The 19034-nt window shown below is 44.3% G+C and overlaps 1 protein-coding gene across 1 annotated transcript in view; it reads left to right on the top strand.

Moving 5' to 3' along the window:
- LOC121570108 (protein Dok-7) overlaps positions 1-15739 on the top strand; it is a gene marked incomplete at its 5' end in the record, with an annotated part of 52214 nt that extends 36475 nt beyond the window's left edge. Inside the window, 4 exons of the mRNA XM_045218738.1 lie at positions 4126-4165; positions 4993-5127; positions 7187-7438; positions 15520-15739. Coding sequence (XP_045074673.1) covers positions 4126-4165; positions 4993-5127; positions 7187-7438; positions 15520-15656 — 564 coding nt within the window. The remainder of the gene's footprint in view (positions 1-4125; positions 4166-4992; positions 5128-7186; positions 7439-15519) is intronic.
- Positions 15740-19034: the final 3295 nt, after the last annotated feature.

The following is a 19034-nucleotide window of genomic DNA, read 5'->3' as shown; positions in this document are numbered from 1 at the left end:
ACCATGTTAGTAGTGGTCCTGTATGGTTCAGTTGGTAGAGCGTGGAGCTTGGTGTGGTCACCATGTTAGTAGTGGTCCTGTATGGTCCAGTTGGTAGAGCGTGGAGCTTGGTGTGGTCACCATGTTAGTAGTGGTCCTGTATGGTTCATTTGGTAGAGCGTGGAGCTTGGTGTGGTCACCATGTTAGTGGTGGTCCTGTATGGTTCAGTTGGTAGAGCGTGGAGCTTGGTGTGGTCCTGTATGGTTCAGTTGGTGGAGCGAGGAGCTTGGTGTGGTCACCATGTTAGTAGTGGTCCTGTATGGTTCAGTTGGTAGAGCGTGGAGCTTGGTGTGGTCACCATGTTAGTAGTGGTCCTGTATGGTTCAGTTGGTAGAGCGTGGAGCTTGGTGTGGTCACCATGTTAGTAGTGGTCCTGTATGGTTCAGTTGGTAGAGCGTGGAGCTTGGTGTGGTCACCATGTTAGTAGTGGTCCTGTATGGTTCAGTTGGTAGAGCGTGGAGCTTGGTGTGGTCACCATGTTAGTAGTGGTCCTGTATGGTTCAGTTGGTGGAGCGTAGAGCTTGGTGTGGTCACCATGTTAGTAGTGGTCCTGTATGGTTCAGTTGGTAGAGCGTGGAGCTTGGTGTGGTCACCATGTTAGTAGTGGTCCTGTATGGTTCAGTTGGTAGAGCTTGGTGTGGTCACCATGTTAGTAGTGGTCCTGTATGGTTCAGTTGGTAGAGCGTGGAGCTTGGTGTGGTCACCATGTTAATAGTGGTCCTGTATGGTTCAGTTGGTAGAGCATGGAGCTTGGTGTGGTCACCATGTTAGTAGTGGTCCTGTATGGTTCAGTTGGTAGAGCGTGGAGCTTGGTGTGGTCACCATGTTAGTGGTGGTCCTGTATGGTCCAGTTGGTAGAGCGTGGAGCTTGGTGTGGTCACCATGTTAGAAGTGGTCCTGTATGGTTCAGTTGGTAGAGTCTTGGTGTGGTCACCATGTTAGTAGTGGTCCTGTATGGTTCAGTTGGTAGAGCGTGGAGCTTGGTGTGGTCACCATGTTAGTAGTGGTCCTGTATGGTTCAGTTGGTAGAGCGTGGAGCTTGGTGTGGTCACCATGTTAGTAGTGGTCCTGTATGGTTCAGTTGGTAGAGCGTGGAGCTTGGTGTGGTCACCATGTTAGTAGTGGTCCTGTATGGTTCAGTTGGTAGAGCGTGGAGCTTGGTTTGGTCACCATGTTAGTAGTGGTCCTGTATGGTTCAGTTGGTAGAGCGTGGAGCTTGGTGTGGTCACCATGTTAGTAGTGGTCCTGTATGGTCCAGTTGGTAGAGCGTGGAGCTTGGTGTGGTCACCATGTTAGTAGTGGTCCTGTATGGTTCATTTGGTAGAGCGTGGAGCTTGGTGTGGTCACCATGTTAGTGGTGGTCCTGTATGGTTCAGTTGGTAGAGCGTGGAGCTTGGTGTGGTCCTGTATGGTTCCAGTTGGTGGAGCGAGGAGCTTGGTGTGGTCACCATGTTAGTAGTGGTCCTGTATGGTTCAGTTGGTAGAGCGTGGAGCTTGGTGTGGTCACCATGTTAGTAGTGGTCCTGTATGGTTCAGTTGGTAGAGCGTGGAGCTTGGTGTGGTCACCATGTTAGTAGTGGTCCTGTATGGTTCAGTTGGTAGAGCGTGGAGCTTGGTGTGGTCACCATGTTAGTAGTGGTCCTGTATGGTTCAGTTGGTAGAGCGTGGAGCTTGGTGTGGTCACCATGTTAGTAGTGGTCCTGTATGGTTCAGTTGGTAGAGCGTGGAGCTTGGTGTGGTCACCATGTTAGTAGTGGTCCTGTATGGTTCAGTTGGTAGAGCGTGGAGCTTGGTGTGGTCACCATGTTAGTAGTGGTCCTGTATGGTTCAGTTGGTGGAGCGTGGAGCTTGGTGTGGTCACCATGTTAGTAGTGGTCCTGTATGGTTCAGTTGGTAGAGCGTGGAGCTTGGTGTGGTCACCATGTTAGTAGTGGTCCTGTATGGTTCAGTTGGTAGAGCGTGGAGCTTGGTGTGGTCACCATGTTAGTAGTGGTCCTGTATGGTTCAGTTGGTGGAGCTTGGTGTGGTCACCATGTTAGTAGTGGTCCTGTATGGTTCAGTTGGTAGAGCGTGGAGCTTGGTGTGGTCACCATGTTAGTAGTGGTCCTGTATGGTTCAGTTGGTAGAGCGTGGAGCTTGGTGTGGTCACCATGTTAGTAGTGGTCCTGTATGGTTCAGTTGGTAGAGCATGGAGCTTGGTGTGGTCACCATGTTAGTAGTGGTCCTGTATGGTTCAGTTGGTAGAGCGTGGAGCTTGGTGTGGTCACCATGTTAGTAGTGGTCCTGTATGGTTCAGTTGGTAGAGCATGGAGCTTGGTGTGGTCACCATGTTAGTAGTGGTCCTGTATGGTTCAGTTGGTGGAGCTTGGTGTGGTCACCATGTTAGTAGTGGTCCTGTATGGTTCAGTTGGTGGAGCGTGGAGCTTGGTGTGGTCACCATGTTAGTAGTGGTCCTGTATGGTTCAGTTGGTAGAGCGTAGAGCTTGGTGTGGTCACCATGTTAGTAGTGGTCCTGTATGGTTCAGTTGGTAGAGCGTGGAGCTTGGTGTGGTCACCATGTTAGTAGTGGTCCTGTATGGTTCAGTTGGTAGAGCATGGAGCTTGGTGTGGTCACCATGTTAGTATTGGTCCTGTATGGTTCAGTTGGTAGAGCGTGGAGCTTGGTGTGGTCACCATGTTAGTAGTGGTCCTGTATGGTTCAGTTGGTAGAGCGTGGAGCTTGGTGTGGTCACCATGTTAGTAGTGGTCCTGTATGGTTCAGTTGGTAGAGCGTGGAGCTTGGTGTGGTCACCATGTTAGTGGTGGTCCTGTATGGTTCAGTTGGTAGAGCGTGGAGCTTGGTGTGGTCACCATGTTAGTAGTGGTCCTGTATGGTTCAGTTGGTAGAGCGTGGAGCTTGGTGTGGTCACCATGTTAGTGGTGGTCCTGTATGGTTCAGTTGGTAGAGCGTGGAGCTTGGTGTGGTCACCATGTTAGTAGTGGTCCTGAATGGTTCAGTTGGTGGAGCTTGGTGTGGTCACCATGTTAGTAGTGGTCCTGTATGGTTCAGTTGGTGGAGCTTGGTGTGGTCACCATGTTAGTAGTGGTCCTGTATGGTTCAGTTGGTAGAGCGTGGAGCTTGGTGTGGTCACCATGTTAGTAGTGGTCCTGTATGGTTCAGTTGGTAGAGCGTGGAGCTTGGTGTGGTCACCATGTTAGTGGTTGTCCTGTATGGTTCAGTTGGTAGAGCGTAGAGCTTGGTGTGGTCACCATGTTAGTAGTGGTCCTGTATGGTTCAGTTGGTAGAGCGTGGAGCTTGCAACACCAGGGTTGTGGGTTGGATTCCCGGGACCAGCCATATGTAAACTGAATGCAGCGTGACTGTAAGTTGCTTTGGATAAAAGCTTCTGCTTAGTGGCATTTATTATTATTATTTTTGAGAAAGGTTCCTCTTTCATCTCTGCTACGAGTGTAAGTGTGAAGTATTCACCGACAATTTATTGTTCCAACAACAACAACAACAACATCTTACCACTCACTATCTCCTTGACTTTAACCTTCCCATGTGTCTCTGCCCAAACAACCACTGTGTCCCAAATAGCACCCTATTCCCTATACAGTGCCTATGGTCCTGGTAGGAAGTAGTGCACTATATAGGGAATAAGGTGCCATTTGGAACGCAGCACAGTGTGTTGCCTCCTCCATCTGTTGAGCGCTGAGAACTAATCAGATTAACAGTCATCATCCTCACAGTGTTATCAAAGAGAACTTGTCAAACTCAGTGTGTTGTCAAAGAAAACTGATATAAGAAAAGCAATGCCATGGGTTTGAATAACCAAATCAGACAATAAACTGAAGAAAACGTCTCCTAAAAAGATAGAAGAGAGGGAGAGTGTGTATAATGTACTGTAGTATAATGTACTGTAGTATAATGTACTGTAGTATAATGTGCTGTAGTATAATGTACTGTAGTATAATGTTCTGTAGTATAATGTGCTGTAGTATAATGTGCTGTAGTATAATGTGCTGTAGTATAATGTGCTGTAGTATAATGTACTGTAGTATAATGTGTTATCTAATATTTTCCTCTTTCGGTTCCATTTTAGACAAACAGCCCTTCACATTCAGGACTCTCCCCAACACCAGGTCTGTCTGTCTGTCTGTCTGTCTGTCTGTCTGTCTGTCTGTCTGTCTGTCTGTCTGTCTGTCTGTCTGTCTGTCTGTCTGTCTGTCTGTCTGTCTTTCTGCGTCTGTCTGTCTTTCTGTCTGTCTGTCTGTCTTTCTGCGTCTGTCTGTCTGTCTTTCTGCATCTGTCTGTCTGCATCTGTCTGTCTTTCTGCATCTGTCTGTCTGTCTGTCTGTCTGTCTTTCTGCGTCTGTCTCTGTCTGTCTGTCTGTCTGTCTGTCTGTCTGTCTGTCTTTCTGCGTCTGTCTGTCTGTCTGTCTGTCTGTCTGTCTTTCTGCGTCTGTCTGTCTTTCTGTCTGTCTGTCTGTCTGTCTGTCTGTCTTTCTGCGTCTGTCTCTGTCTGTCTGTCTGTCTTTCTGCGTCTGTCTGTCTGTCTGTCTGTCTTTCTGCGTCTGTCTGTCTGTCTTTCTGCATCTGTCTGTCTGCATCTGTCTGTCTTTCTGCATCTGTCTGTCTGTCTGTCTGTATTTACACCATCATTCTAATAGTAACATTGTAGCAGAACTATATGGTCTCTATATATTCATAAACCATTCTAATGGTAACATTGTAGCAGGACTATATGGTCTCTATATATTCATAAACCATTCTAATGGTAACGTTGTAGCAGAACTATATGGTCTCTATATATTCATAAACCATTCTAATGGTAACATTGTAGCAGGACTATATGGTCTCTATATATTCATAAACCATTCTAATAGTAACATTGTAGCAGAACTAAATGGTCTCTATATATTCATAAACCTGTTGGTGTTAACATTCAATACTGCCCTACTTTTCTCAGATACACCCCCCCAGTGTAGAGAGGTATGGCGGGGTGAGGCGGGCCTCTCTCACCCTCTCTCACCCTCCTATTCCCCCACACCCCCACCTCCCCCCGGCACGATGACCCTAAGCAGGCAAACCTCAGTCTCTGGTGGTGAGAGCAATGCATCCTGGTTGTTGTTGTTTTTATTTGATATCGTTTTACTAACATGACACGATCTACTTGACTTTAAAAGGTTTGTCTTGTATCTGTTTAAATACCTTTTCATGTGGACATATCCTTCATCGTGAGGGTTTGAAAATATGGCTGTTGATAATCGTAGGTTACTCATACCGCTCCATACGTTTAATCAAACTTCTTTTTTTTTATGTACATTTGACATTGCAGCACACTTTACATGTTGTCCTGCTCACAGAATGATATTATATTTCAATGGTCCTGCTTCCCAGAAGTGTCTGAATGACTCTCTGTCTGACTGTCTCTCTGTCATTCTCCCAGGTAGTGTCTGTCTGACTGTCTCTCTGTCATTCTCCCAGGTAGTGTCTGTCTGACTGTCTCTCTGTCATTCTCCCAGGTAGTGTCTGTCTGACTGTCTCTCTGTCATTCTCCCAGGTAGTGTCTGTCTGTCTGTCTCTCTGTCATTCTCCCAGGGAGTGTCTGTCTGACTGTCTCTCTGTCATTCTCCCAGGTAGTGTCTGTCTGTCTGTCTCTCTGTCATTCTCCCAGGGAGTGTCTGTCTGACTGTCTCTCTGTCATTCTCCCAGGTAGTGTCTGTCTGTCTGTCTCTCTGTCATTCTCCCAGGTAGTGTCTGTCTGACTGTCTCTCTGTCATTCTCCCAGGTAGTGTCTGTCCGACTGTCTCTCTGTCATTCTCCCAGGTAGTGTCTGTCTCTCTGTCATTCTCCCAGGTAGTGTCTGTCTGACTGTCTCTCTGTCATTCTCCCAGGTAGTGTCTGTCCGACTGTCTCTCTGTCATTCTCCCAGGTAGTGTCTGTCTCTCTGTCATTCTCCCAGGTAGTGTCTGTCTGACTGTCTCTCTGTCATTCTCCCAGGTAGTGTCTGTCCGACTGTCTCTCTGTCATTCTCCCAGGTAGTGTCTGTCTCTCTGTCATTCTCCCAGGTAGTGTCTGTCTGACTGTCTCTCTGTCATTCTCCCAGGTAGTGTCTGTCTGACTGTCTCTCTGTCATTCTCCCAGGTAGTGTCTGTCCGACTGTCTCTCTGTCATTCTCCCAGGTAGTGTCTGTCTGACTGTCTCTCTGTCATTCTCTCAGGTAGTGTCTGTCTGACTGTCTCTCTGTCATTCTCTCAGGTAGTGTCTGTCTGACTGTCTCTCTGTCATTCTCCCAGGTAGTGTCTGTCTCTCTGTCATTCTCCCAGGTAGTGTCTGTCTCTCTGTCATTCTCCCAGGTAGTGTCTGTCTGACTGTCTCTCTGTCATTCTCCCAGGTAGTGTCTGTCTGACTGTCTCTCTGTCATTCTCCCAGGTAGTGTCTGTCCGACTGTCTCTCTGTCATTCTCCCAGGTAGTGTCTGTCTGACTGTCTCTCTGTCATTCTCCCAGGTAGTGTCTGTCCGACTGTCTCTCTGTCATTCTCCCAGGTAGTGTCTGTCTCTCTGTCATTCTCCCAGGTAGTGTCTGTCTGACTGTCTCTCTGTCATTCTCCCAGGTAGTGTCTGTCTGACTGTCTCTCTGTCATTCTCTCAGGTAGTGTCTGTCTGACTGTCTCTCTGTCATTCTCCCAGGTAGTGTCTGTCTCTCTGTCATTCTCCCAGGTAGTGTCTGTCTCTCTGTCATTCTCCCAGGTAGTGTCTGTCTGACTGTCTCTCTGTCATTCTCCCAGGTAGTGTCTGTCTGACTGTCTCTCTGTCATTCTCCCAGGTAGTGTCTGTCTGACTGTCTCTCTGTCATTCTCCCAGGTAGTGTCTGTCTGACTGTCTCTCTGTCATTCTCCCAGGTAGTGTCTGTCTGACTGTCTCTCTGTCATTCTCCCAGGTAGTGTCTGTCTGACTGTCTCTCTGTCATTCTCCCAGGTAGTGTCTGTCTGTCTGTCTCTCTGTCATTCTCCCAGGTAGTGTCTGTCTGACTGTCTCTCTGTCATTCTCCCAGGTAGTGTCTGTCTCTCTGTCATTCTCCCAGGTAGTGTCTGTCTGACTGTCTCTCTGTCATTCTCCCAGGTAGTGTCTGTCTGACTGTCTCTCTGTCATTCTCTCAGGGAGTTTCTTTAAGTTTCCTCCGGATGCTTCTACCATGATGATGTCATCAGTCCTGGACAGGCGTCGCCATCACCACAGCGACCCCAGTGTGAACTACGTCAACATCCCCGTTAGCCCCGCGGCTAAAGCTAACAGAGCTAGCAGAGAGCTGCTCTACATGGAGCTGGATCTACAGTCGGAGCCCTACGGTGGGCCAGTTTCCACCAACACCACTGCAGCGAGAGGTAACTCTTTGCAGCTGCGCAGACCCAGTAAGAACACCAACCCTTCTCACACGGCCATTTTAGATGTTTCCCATTTTGGCTCAAGTGTTTTGCTGGCTGGTTTGGCTGGCTGGCAGATTGTCTGACTGGTTTTGCTGGCTGGTTTGGCTGACTGGTTTGGCTGACAGGTTGGCTGACTGGTTTGGTTGGCTGGCTGGCTTGCTGGCAGATTGGCTGGCTGGCAGATTGGCTGACTGGTTTGGCTGGCTGGCTGGCAGGTTGGCTGACTGGTTTGGCTGACAGGTTGGCTGGCTGGTTTGACTGGCTGGCTGGCTGGTTTGGCTGGCAGATTGGCACGTTGGCTGACTGGTTTGGCTGACAGGTTGGCTGGCTGGTTTCGCTGTCTGGTTTGGCTGGCTGACTGGCTTGGCTTGGCTGGCTGGCTGGTTTGACTAGCTGGCTGGTTGGCTGTCCCTTAGCTCAAGTCTTGCTCTATCTCTATCTGTGTCCCAAATAGCACCCTATTCCCTAAATAGTGCACTACTTTGGACCAGATCCCTGTGGGCCCTTTACACTATACAGGGAATAGGGTGCCATTGACTCTGTCTGTTTCTTAGCTGTCTAAAGTGACTTTTCTCATCCCGTTTCCTTCATTCCTTTAAACGTCAAATAAGTTGTGAATAGTGGTGCCAAGAAGATTATAAGGCTTCAACTCTTCTGTGTAGTTTGGAGGAAATGAATTGATCACATTGATGGAATTATAGACTTAGACAGGCTTAGTTATGGGAGAAGAGAGCGACTGAGTCCCTCCAGACACACACACACACACACACACACACACACACACACACACACACACACACAGACACACACACACACACACACAGAAGCGGTGTCAGTCGGTCGTCATGGAAACAGAGTGTGTAATTGGCAGAAAATCACTCATTAAATCGTTGACTGAGCTGAACACAGGAATTGATTTAACCGTTCGGCTCGCTGCACACAATCCTCTGCTTTATCAAAATACAATGGTTCCGTCCCAAATGACACCCTGTTCCCTGTACAGTACACTATGTTTGACCAGGGCCCGGCATGGTGCTGTGGTCAACAGTAGTGTACTATATAGGGAATAGGGTTCCATTTTGGGAGACTCCCTATGATGATATATTGCTGTGCGTTGTTTTCCCAGTAGAATGATGCAGAGACAAACCAGCTATTCTAGCGACGCTCAAACTATCTGGATTGTCTAGTTATTATGAGGATGAATGCATCCTAAATGGGACCCTATTCCCTGTAGAGTGACATACTGTGGACTAAAGGGCTTCAGAATCTCCTCAAACAGCTTTAATTTTTAACCTTTATTTAACTAGGCATGTCAGTTAAGAACAAATTCTTATTTACAATGACGGCCTACACCGGCCAAACCCGGACGACGCTGGGCCAATTGTTGCGCCGCCCTATGGGACTCCCAATCACGGCCCGGTTGTGATACAGCCTGGAATCGAACCAGGGGGTCTGTAGTGACGCCTCAAGCACTGAGATGCAGTGCCTCAGACCGCTGAGCCACTCGGTCTGTAGTGACGCCTCAAGCACTGAGATGCAGTGCCTCAGACCGCTGCGCCACTCGGGAGCCTCAGTAGTAATGTTTCCTTACTACAAAATAAAACGTTCTGTGACAATTTAAAACTGAATTGGATGAATTCTAAATTATTAACGAAAATTCGTCAAATGACCCCCCCCCCCCCGGATTCTATGGGATGCCACCAAAGGTGAATAAATCACAATTAAAGAAGATATCAGAATTGGAAAAGTTGTTTAAACGACGTTGGAGCGTTTTCAACAAACAAAGTCAAGACAGAACGAAATCTATTGATAAGAGTTAATAATGAGTATAATAATAATAATAATATTGATAAGAAAGAGTTTGGTATCCATGGAGTTAGACTCAACCATTACTTCCATGGTAATCCACCCAATCGTCTACTGGCTCACAAGCTACACAGTAATGATCAATTAGCTGATAAAGCAACTATTGAATCTGAAACAGGAGAATTACTATCAGAACCCAAATGAATCAACCAAAGATTCTCCCTTTCTAGAAAGAATTGTACACCTCTGATTGTAAATCCGCACCAAGACAGATCGAGTCCTTTTTTTAAAAGATAGAAGAACTCCTCTTCTCTCAACAGAGGAAGCTTCTCTCTCCATGAAGTCTAAAGGATACTAGATAACAGGAATAAAGGCAGATCACCTGGTTGGGACGGTTTTCCTCCTGAGGGATATTTATTTATTTATTTATTTATTTTTAGTCATTTAGCAGACGCTCTTATCCAGAGCGACTTACAGGAGCAATTAGGGTTAAGTGCCTTGCTCAAGGGCACATCGACAGATTTATCACCTAGTCGGCTCGGGGATTAGAACCAGCGACCTTTCGGTTACTTTGCACAACGCTCTTAACCACTAAGCTGTTGGAACCAATTAGGTCCACTGTTAGTTGAAGTGATGAACACAGCTGTTCACAAAGGTTCATTTGGAAGGGATGTAAATACATTATTAAATACTAATTTAGCTTTTATTAGAACATGTAAGTACGGCCACCCAGTGCTTTCACTATCTTTGATAAACACAGATATTAATATCCTTATGAGTCTATTGACATAACATAATACAAAAATCCCCATCAAAATCAGTCAGTTTAAGCCAGAGATATCAGTTTTTTTTTTTGCATGGGCTACGTCTCAATCCACCGCATCAGTCTACGTCGTTCCTCTGCATCTGGGGCAGGTGGCTTAGTGGTTAAGAGCGTTGTGCCAGTAACCGAAAGGTCGCTGGTTCTAATCCCCGAGCCGACTAGGTGAAAATTCTGCCGACGTGCCCTTGAGCAAGGCACTTAACCCTAATTGCTCCTGTAAGTCGCTCTGGATAAGAGCATCTGCTAAATGACCCCCCCCAAAAAAGGTGGCCGAGTTATAGCTGTGCTTGTCATCCCGAAAATCGGTCTTCTCACGAACACGATGGTGTCCTTATACAACTTTCAAAATACAGAAATACAACCGGTATGATGCACTTTTACCAAAATATCGTTTTGAGGTGGAATTTTCCTTTAAGTAATTGTTTTAATAATAAAGTGAAAATAAGTTTATGGCATAATAATAAAATAAGTAGTTATGGTGTAATCACCAATGGGCTAAAACTGTCCTTGATAAAGACAGGTCATTATGGTGTAATCACCAATGGGCTAAAACTGTCCTTGATAAAGACAGGTCATTATGGTGTAATCACCAATGGGCTAAAACTGTCCTTGATAAAGACAGGTCATTATGGTGTAATCACCAATGGGCTAAAACTGTCATTGATAAAGACAGGTCATTATGGTGTAATCACCAATGGGCTAAAACTGTCCTTGATAAATTATGGTGTAATCACCAATGGGCTAAAACTGTCCTTGATAAAGACAGGTCATTATGGTGTAATCACCAATGGGTTAAAGCTGTCCTTGATAAAGACAGGTCATTATGGTGTAATCACCAGTGGGTTAAAACTGTCCTTGATAAAGACAGGTCATTATGGTGTAATCACCGGTGGGTTAAAACTGTCCTTGAAAAAGACAGGTCATTATGGTGTAATCACCAATGGGCTAAAACTGTCCTTGATAAATTATGGTGTGATCACCAATGGGTTAAAACTGTCCTTGATAAAGACAGGTCATTGTGGTGTAATCACCAGTGGGTTAAAACTGTCCTTGATAAAGACAGGTCATTATGGTGTAATCACCAATGGGCTAAAACTGTCCTTGAGTTTACAGCAGTATACTGTAATATCAATGATAATCTACTGACAGCCACCTGTAATAGGGAAAGAAACACTGATGTTATCTCTCTCTCCAACCACGGTGTATGAATAGAGAAACACTGATGTTATCTGTCTCTCCAACCAAGGTGTATGAATAGAGAAACACTGATGTTATCTCTCTCTCCAACCACGGTGTATGAATAGAGAAACACTGATGTTATCTCTCTCTCCAACCAAGGTGTATGAATAGAGAAACACTGATGTTATCTCTCTCTCCAACCAAGGTGTATCAATCAATCAATCAATTTTATTTTATATAGCCCTTCTTACATCAGCTAATATCTCGAAGTGCTGTACAGAAACCCAGCCTAAAACCCCAAACAGCTAGTAATGCAGGTGTAGAAGCACGGTGGCTAGGAAAAACTCCCTAGAAAGGCGAAAGCCTAGGAAGAAACCTAGAGAGGAACCAGGCTATGAGGGGTGGCCAGTCCTCTTCTGGCTGTGCCGGGTGGAGATTATAACAGAACCATGCCAAGATGTTCAAAAATGTGTATGAATAGAGAAACACTGATGTTATCTCTCTCTCCAACCACGGTGTATGAATAGAGAAACACTGATGTTATCTCTCTCTCCAACCAAGGTGTATGAATAGAGAAACACTGATGTTATCTCTCTCTCCAACCAAGGTGTATGAATAGAGAAACACTGATGTTATCTCTCTCTCCAACCAAGGTGTATGAATAGAGAAACACTGATGTTATCTCTCTCTCCAACCACGGTGTATGAATAGAGAAACACTGATGTTATCTCTCTCTCCAACCAAGGTGTATGAATAGAGAAACACTGATGTTATCTCTCTCTCCAACCAAGGTGTATGAATAGAGAAACACTGATGTTATCTCTCTCTCCAACCACGGTGTATGAATAGAGAAACACTGATGTTATCTCTCTCTCCAACCACGGTGTATGAATAGAGAAACACTGATGTTATCTCTCTCTCCAACCACGGTGTATGAATAGAGAAACACTGATGTTATCTCTCTCTCCAACCAAGGTGTATGAATAGAGAAACACTGATGTTATCTCTCTCTCCAACCACGGTGTATGAATAGAGAAACACTGATGTTATCTCTCTCTCCAACCACGGTGTATGAATAGAGAAACACTGATGTTATCTCTCTCTCCAACCACGGTGTATGAATAGAGAAACACTGATGTTATCTCTCTCTCCAACCAAGGTGTATGAATAGAGAAACACTGATGTTATCTCTCTCTCCAACCACGGTGTATGAATAGAGAAACACTGATGTTATCTCTCTCTCCAACCACGGTGTATGAATAGAGAAACACTGATGTTATCTCTCTCTCCAACCACGGTGTATGAATAGAGAAACACTGATGTTATCTCTCTCTCCAACCAAGGTGTATGAATAGAGAAACACTGATGTTATCTCTCTCTCCAACCAAGGTGTATGAATAGAGAAACACTGATGTTATCTCTCTCTCCAACCACGGTGTATGAATAGAGAAACACTGATGTTATCTCTCTCTCCAACCAAGGTGTATGAATAGAGAAACACTGATGTTATCTCTCTCTCCAACCAAGGTGTATGAATAGAGAAACACTGATGTTATCTCTCTCTCCAACCACGGTGTATGAATAGAGAAACACTGATGTTATCTCTCTCTCCAACCAAGGTGTATGAATAGAGAAACACTGATGTTATCTCTCTCTCCAACCAAGGTGTATGAATAGAGAAACACTGATGTTATCTCTCTCTCCAACCAAGGTGTATGAATAGAGAAACACTGATGTTATCTCTCTCTCCAACCAAGGTGTATGAATAGAGAAACACTGATGTTATCTCTCTCTCCAACCAAGGTGTATGAATAGAGAAACACTGATGTTATCTCTCTCTCCAACCAAGGTGTATGAATAGAGAAACACTGATGTTATCTCTCTCTCCAACCAAGGTGTATGAATAGAGAAACACTGATGTTATCTCTCTCTCCAACCAAGGTGTATGAATAGAGAAACACTGATGTTATCTCTCTCTCCAACCAAGGTGTATGAATAGAGAAACACTGATGTTATCTCTCTCTCCAACCACGGTGTATGAATAGAGAAACACTGATGTTACCTCTCTCCAACCAAGGTGTATGAATAGAGAAACACTGATGTTATCTCTCTCTCCAACCAAGGTGTATGAATAGAGAAACACTGATATATCTCTCTCTCCAACCAAGGTGTATGAATAGAGAAACACTGATGTTATCTCTCTCTCCAACCAAGGTGTATGAATAGAGAAACACTGATGTTATCTCTCTCTCCAACCAAGGTGTATGAATAGAGAAACACTGATGTTATCTCTCTCTCCAACCAAGGTGTATGAATAGAGAAACACTGATGTTATCTCTCTCTCCAACCAAGGTGTATGAATAGAGAAACACTGATGTTATCTCTCTCTCCAACCAAGGTGTATGAATAGAGAAACACTGATGTTATCTCTCTCTCCAACCAAGGTGTATGAATAGAGAAACACTGATGTTATCTCTCTCTCCAACCAAGGTGTATGAATAGAGAAACACTGATGTTATCTCTCTCTCCAACCAAGGTGTATGAATAGAGAAACACTGATGTTATCTCTCTCTCCAACCAAGGTGTATGAATAGAGAAACACTGATGTTATCTCTCTCTCCAACCAAGGTGTATGAATAGAGAAACACTGATGTTATCTCTCTCTCCAACCAAGGTGTATGAATAGAGAAACACTGATGTTATCTCTCTCTCCAACCAAGGTGTATGAATAGAGAAACACTGATGTTATCTCTCTCTCCAACCAAGGTGTATGAATAGAGAAACACTGATGTTATCTCTCTCTCCAACCAAGGTGTATTAATAGAGAAACACTGATGTTATCTCTCTCTCCAACCACGGTGTATGAATAGAGAAACACTGATGTTATCTCTCTCTCCAACCAAGGTGTATGAATAGAGAAACACTGATGTTATCTCTCTCTCCAACCAAGGTGTATGAATAGAGAAACACTGATGTTATCTCTCTCTCCAACCAAGGTGTATGAATAGAGAAACACTGATGTTATCTCTCTCTCCAACCAAGGTGTATGAATAGAGAAACACTGATGTTATCTCTCTCTCCAACCAAGGTGTATGAATAGAGAAACACTGATGTTATCTCTCTCTCCAACCAAGGTGTATGAATAGAGAAACACTGATGTTATCTCTCTCTCCAACCAAGGTGTATGAATAGAGAAACACTGATGTTATCTCTCTCTCCAACCAAGGTGTATGAATAGAGAAACACTGATGTTATCTCTCTCTCCAACCAAGGTGTATGAATAGAGAAACACTGATGTTATCTCTCTCTCCAACCAAGGTGTATGAATAGAGAAACACTGATGTTATCTCTCTCTCCAACCAAGGTGTATGAATAGAGAAACACTGATGTTATCTCTCTCTCCAACCAAGGTGTATGAATAGAGAAACACTGATGTTATCTCTCTCTCCAACCAAGGTGTATGAATAGAGAAACACTGATGTTATCTCTCTCTCCAACCAAGGTGTATGAATAGAGAAACACTGATGTTATCTCTCTCTCCAACCAAGGTGTATGAATAGAGAAACACTGATGTTATCTCTCTCTCCAACCAAGGTGTATGAATAGAGAAACACTGATGTTATCTCTCTCTCCAACCAAGGTGTATTAATAGAGTAGCAGACTGAAGAAGAGATTCAGCAACTCTTGGAGGATAGTGGAAGTTGATAAAAAAAAATCCTACTTTATTGTTAAAACCAACGAGTTTTGGGTCCGTAGCCTTCATCAGCAACCCAGCAATATAAAAGTAATTTATGATTTATTGTTCAGAAATTGGTGTCCATCAGCAAAAACAATGATGTCTCCAGCACACTGAGATCCCAAGTGTATTCATTATAATGGTTCAATATGACGTCTTTATGACCTAAGGTTGAATATATTACATACTGTTGGGATCTTACTGTAATAATATCCTACTATGAAACACAGGACCTGCTCAAAGCCATTGGCTCTGTGTGTTTCTCTATTGTGTGTCCCCATTCACCACCCTTCTACCGAAGTGTACACTCCCCATCATGGATTTAGGATTGGTCATGCACACTCCCCATCATGGATTTAGGATTGGTCATGCACACTCCCCATCATGGATTTAGGATTGGTAGAAGCAAAGTGTGCAAGACAACATTTCAGGAGAAAGCAGGATGATCAGGACACTGTTTGTATGTTCTTGTAAAGTCCCATGATGTTGTAGTCACTGGTTGTTGTTGGTCTTCCTGTCCAGTAGGGGGCTCCACCAGGTATGCCCACACAGACATCACAACCTCAGAGACAGCTCAGAGAGTAGGAGCAGAACACGCCCAGGGGAGAGAGGACAGGCTGATGGAGCAGAACACGCCCAGGGGAGAGAGGACAGGCTGATGGAGCTGGAACACGCCCAGGGGAGAGGGGACAGGCTGATGGAACAGAACACGCCCAGGGGAGAGAGGACAGGCTGATGGAGCAGAACACGCCCAGGGGAGAGAGGACAGGCTGATGGAGCAGAACACGCCCAGGGGAGAGGGGACATAAAGGACAGGCACCGCAGTCTCTCTCTCTCTCTCTCTCTGTCTCTCGCTCTCTGTCTCTCTCTGTCTCTCTCTCTCTCTCTGTCTCTCTCTCTGTCTCTCTCTCTCTCTGTCTGTCTCTCTCTCTCTCTCTCTCTCTCTCTCTCTCTGTCTCTCTCTCTCTGTCTCTCTCTCTCTCTCTCTCTCTCTCTCTCTGTCTGTCTCTCCCTCTCTCTGTCTCTCTCTCTCTCTGTCTCTCTCTCTCTCTCTCTGTCTGTCTCTCTCTCTCTCTCTCTCACGCACACATAGCTACCTGAAATTATTTGAGTTTTCTTGTAAATAGTAACTGCTTTGTTTGCCAAGAGATTATTTTACTTGTATTATATTTATATTGTATATTTATTTATAAAAAAAACATATTATATTCAGCAGCATCACATTTAGTAAAGTGTTAATTTGTATGCATCCAAAAACCGTCTGATTATGGTGTGAGGACTACAAACACAAATAGGCTGGGATTCAATCAAGGCAAGTTGAAGAGCACCGCACCGGACAGCCAACAAAATATATTTGACGCTTGCGCCGACATCCCTTTGACTTAGAAAGGCGCCTAGACCTGATGGATGAATGAACTACTCAGTGAGTAGGGTTACCACGTAACAACGGATGTAGACAGAGTTTTCTGGATCGTCTAGATTCTCCCATTTCAGCCTCTTCCTTGTTCCTAGATCCTCTAGTTTGTTCTGTGATCATCTAGTTCTGTCTCATCTAGATTTGTCCTTGTTTCTAAAGCTATCCATCTGTCTCTAGCTTTTTGCTGGCTATAGTTTCAGTTCCTCACTCCTTGATGTCTCTAGTTCTGCTTCTCTGCTCCTCCTCTCTAGCTCTCCCTAGGGTAACCTCTCTTCTCTAGCATAGCCTCTCTAACGTAGCGCCTCTCCAGGAAAATCCCAACATACATATTGCTGCCAGTCACATTAACCATCTCTGTATACCTCCCAGAAACCGAGGGGGAGAACACAACACCCCCCCCCCCACCCACCCTATAGTTTCCAGTGGCTATTTTAGGGTCATGGTGCTAGAAACAGAAAGGTTGAGAGTTCAATTCCCCTGTGAGCGGCATACTACAAATGATATTTCAGTAAGGCTTTTTAAATGTTGCTGTTATGTTTTTAGCCCTACTTTATAGTAAGAAAAGTAATTCTGTTCATATTTTTAAATGTTAATTGTTTACCATTTTCTACCAAATATCCAGAGGACGGGAAACTGGGAGAAAATGTGTTTTATTACTTGTGTTCAAATTTTGTTCACATCTACGTTTCATTATTACAGTGTTTTTTGCATCTTCAGGATGCATTGCCCACGTGGGCTTTATAAGATACTGTGTATTCATGGTTCAAAGACAGCGTCAAACATTGTTTACAAACTGCAGGAGCTAAAGATTACACTTGGGGTGATCAAAGTATCAGGACACTCATTGTCTCAGTAATTTTTCATCCAAGTACATTCTGATTGGGTTTCTACAGTGCCTTTTTGCTGCCTGAATTTTAAAAGGATTCAATGGAGATTTGTCACTGTATAAATACTCCATAATGTCAAAATGGAATTATGTTTTTTGTGTGAAATTTTTTACAAATTAAAAATGAAAAGCTGAAATTTCTCGAGTCAAAGTATTCAACCCCATTGTTATGGCGAGCCTAAATAGGTTCAGGAGTAAAACTTTTGCTTAACGAGTCACATCAGTTGCATGGACTCAGTTTGTCTGCAATAAGTGTTTAACATGATTTCTGAATGACTACCTCATCTCTGTACCCCACACATACAATTATCCGTATGGTCCCTCAATCGAGCAGTGAATTTCAAACAACACAGACAACCATTCAGACCAGGGAGGTTTTCCAATGCCTCGCAAAGAAGGGCAACTTCTAAAAGCAGACATTTAAATATGAACACACCCAGTCACTACAAAGATTCAGGCGTCCTTCCTAACTCAGTTGCCGGAGAGAATGGAAACCGCTCAGGGATTTCACCATGAGGCCAAAGCTCACTGAGGAGTTCTTGAAATCTGCTGATTTCAAACTACCCGGTATTGTTGAAATACCATTGATATTGTGTGTTACTATGGTGATATAGCCACATCCATTGATATTGTGTGTTACTATGGTGATGTAGCCACATCCATTGATACTGTGTTACTATGGTAATGTAGTCTTGCTGTTACCAGCTATTTCCAAAGAAGGTTTTGATCGTGGTAATATGTGGTTGTCTCACATACTTTCATAATAAAACTGTTAAGTCAGTTGAGAACGTTATTCAGTTGAAAATAAACAAGTTATTAAGTGTCTAAATATGAACATATGGGCCCTGGTCAAAAAGTAGTGCACTATATAGGGAATAGGTTGCTATCTGGGACACTGACAATCAGATGTAGCTACAATAGGCATATACACGTATTTACAAAATCATCAGTAGCGGCACCCAGGACACTAAAACATTTACATTTACATTTTAGTCATTTAGCAGACGCTCTTATCCAGAGCGACTTACAGGAGCAATTAGGGTTAAGTGCCTTGCTCAAGGGCACATTTACGTCATTTAGCAGACGCTCTTATCCAGAGCGACTCACCAATTGGTGCGTTCACCCTATAGCCAGTGGGATAACCACTTTACAATTTTTTTTGGGGGGGGGGGGTAGAAGGATTACTTTATCCTATCCCAGGTATTCCTTAAAGAGGTGGGGTTTCAAGTGTCTCCGGAAGGTGGTGAGTGACTCCGCTGTCCTGGCGTCGTGAGGGAGCTTGTTCCACCATTGGGGTGCCAGAGCAGCGAACAGTTTTGACTGGGCTGAGCGGGAACTATGCTTCCGCAAATGTCACCCTATTCCCTACGTAGTGCACTAATTTCAAAGGGCTCTGGTCAAAAGTAGTGCACTATGTAGGAAATAGGGTGCCATTTGAGACGGAAGCAGGCTCATCAATATTAAATGCAACATGAAACAAATGAGATTTACATGGAAAAACACTGATTTCTTTACAGTCATCTACAGAACAACAATGTGGAGGGAAGTTGTGTGTGTGTGTAGACAGGCAGATTTGTTCAATCTACATTTGATTAATTGTGTTATTACAGTGTTTTGCATCTTCAGGATGCACTGCCCACATGGGCTTTATAAGATACTGTGTATTCATGGTTCAAAGACAGCGTCAACATTGTTTACAAACTGCAGTAGCTAAAGATTACATTTGGGTGATCA

The sequence above is a fragment of the Coregonus clupeaformis genome, unplaced genomic scaffold (assembly GCF_020615455.1).
Source record: "Coregonus clupeaformis isolate EN_2021a unplaced genomic scaffold, ASM2061545v1 scaf1757, whole genome shotgun sequence".
NCBI classification, from domain to species: domain Eukaryota; kingdom Metazoa; phylum Chordata; class Actinopteri; order Salmoniformes; family Salmonidae; genus Coregonus; species Coregonus clupeaformis.
The sequence above is the reverse complement of the archived record's forward strand: the minus strand, read 5'-3'. Positions and strand labels throughout refer to the sequence as shown.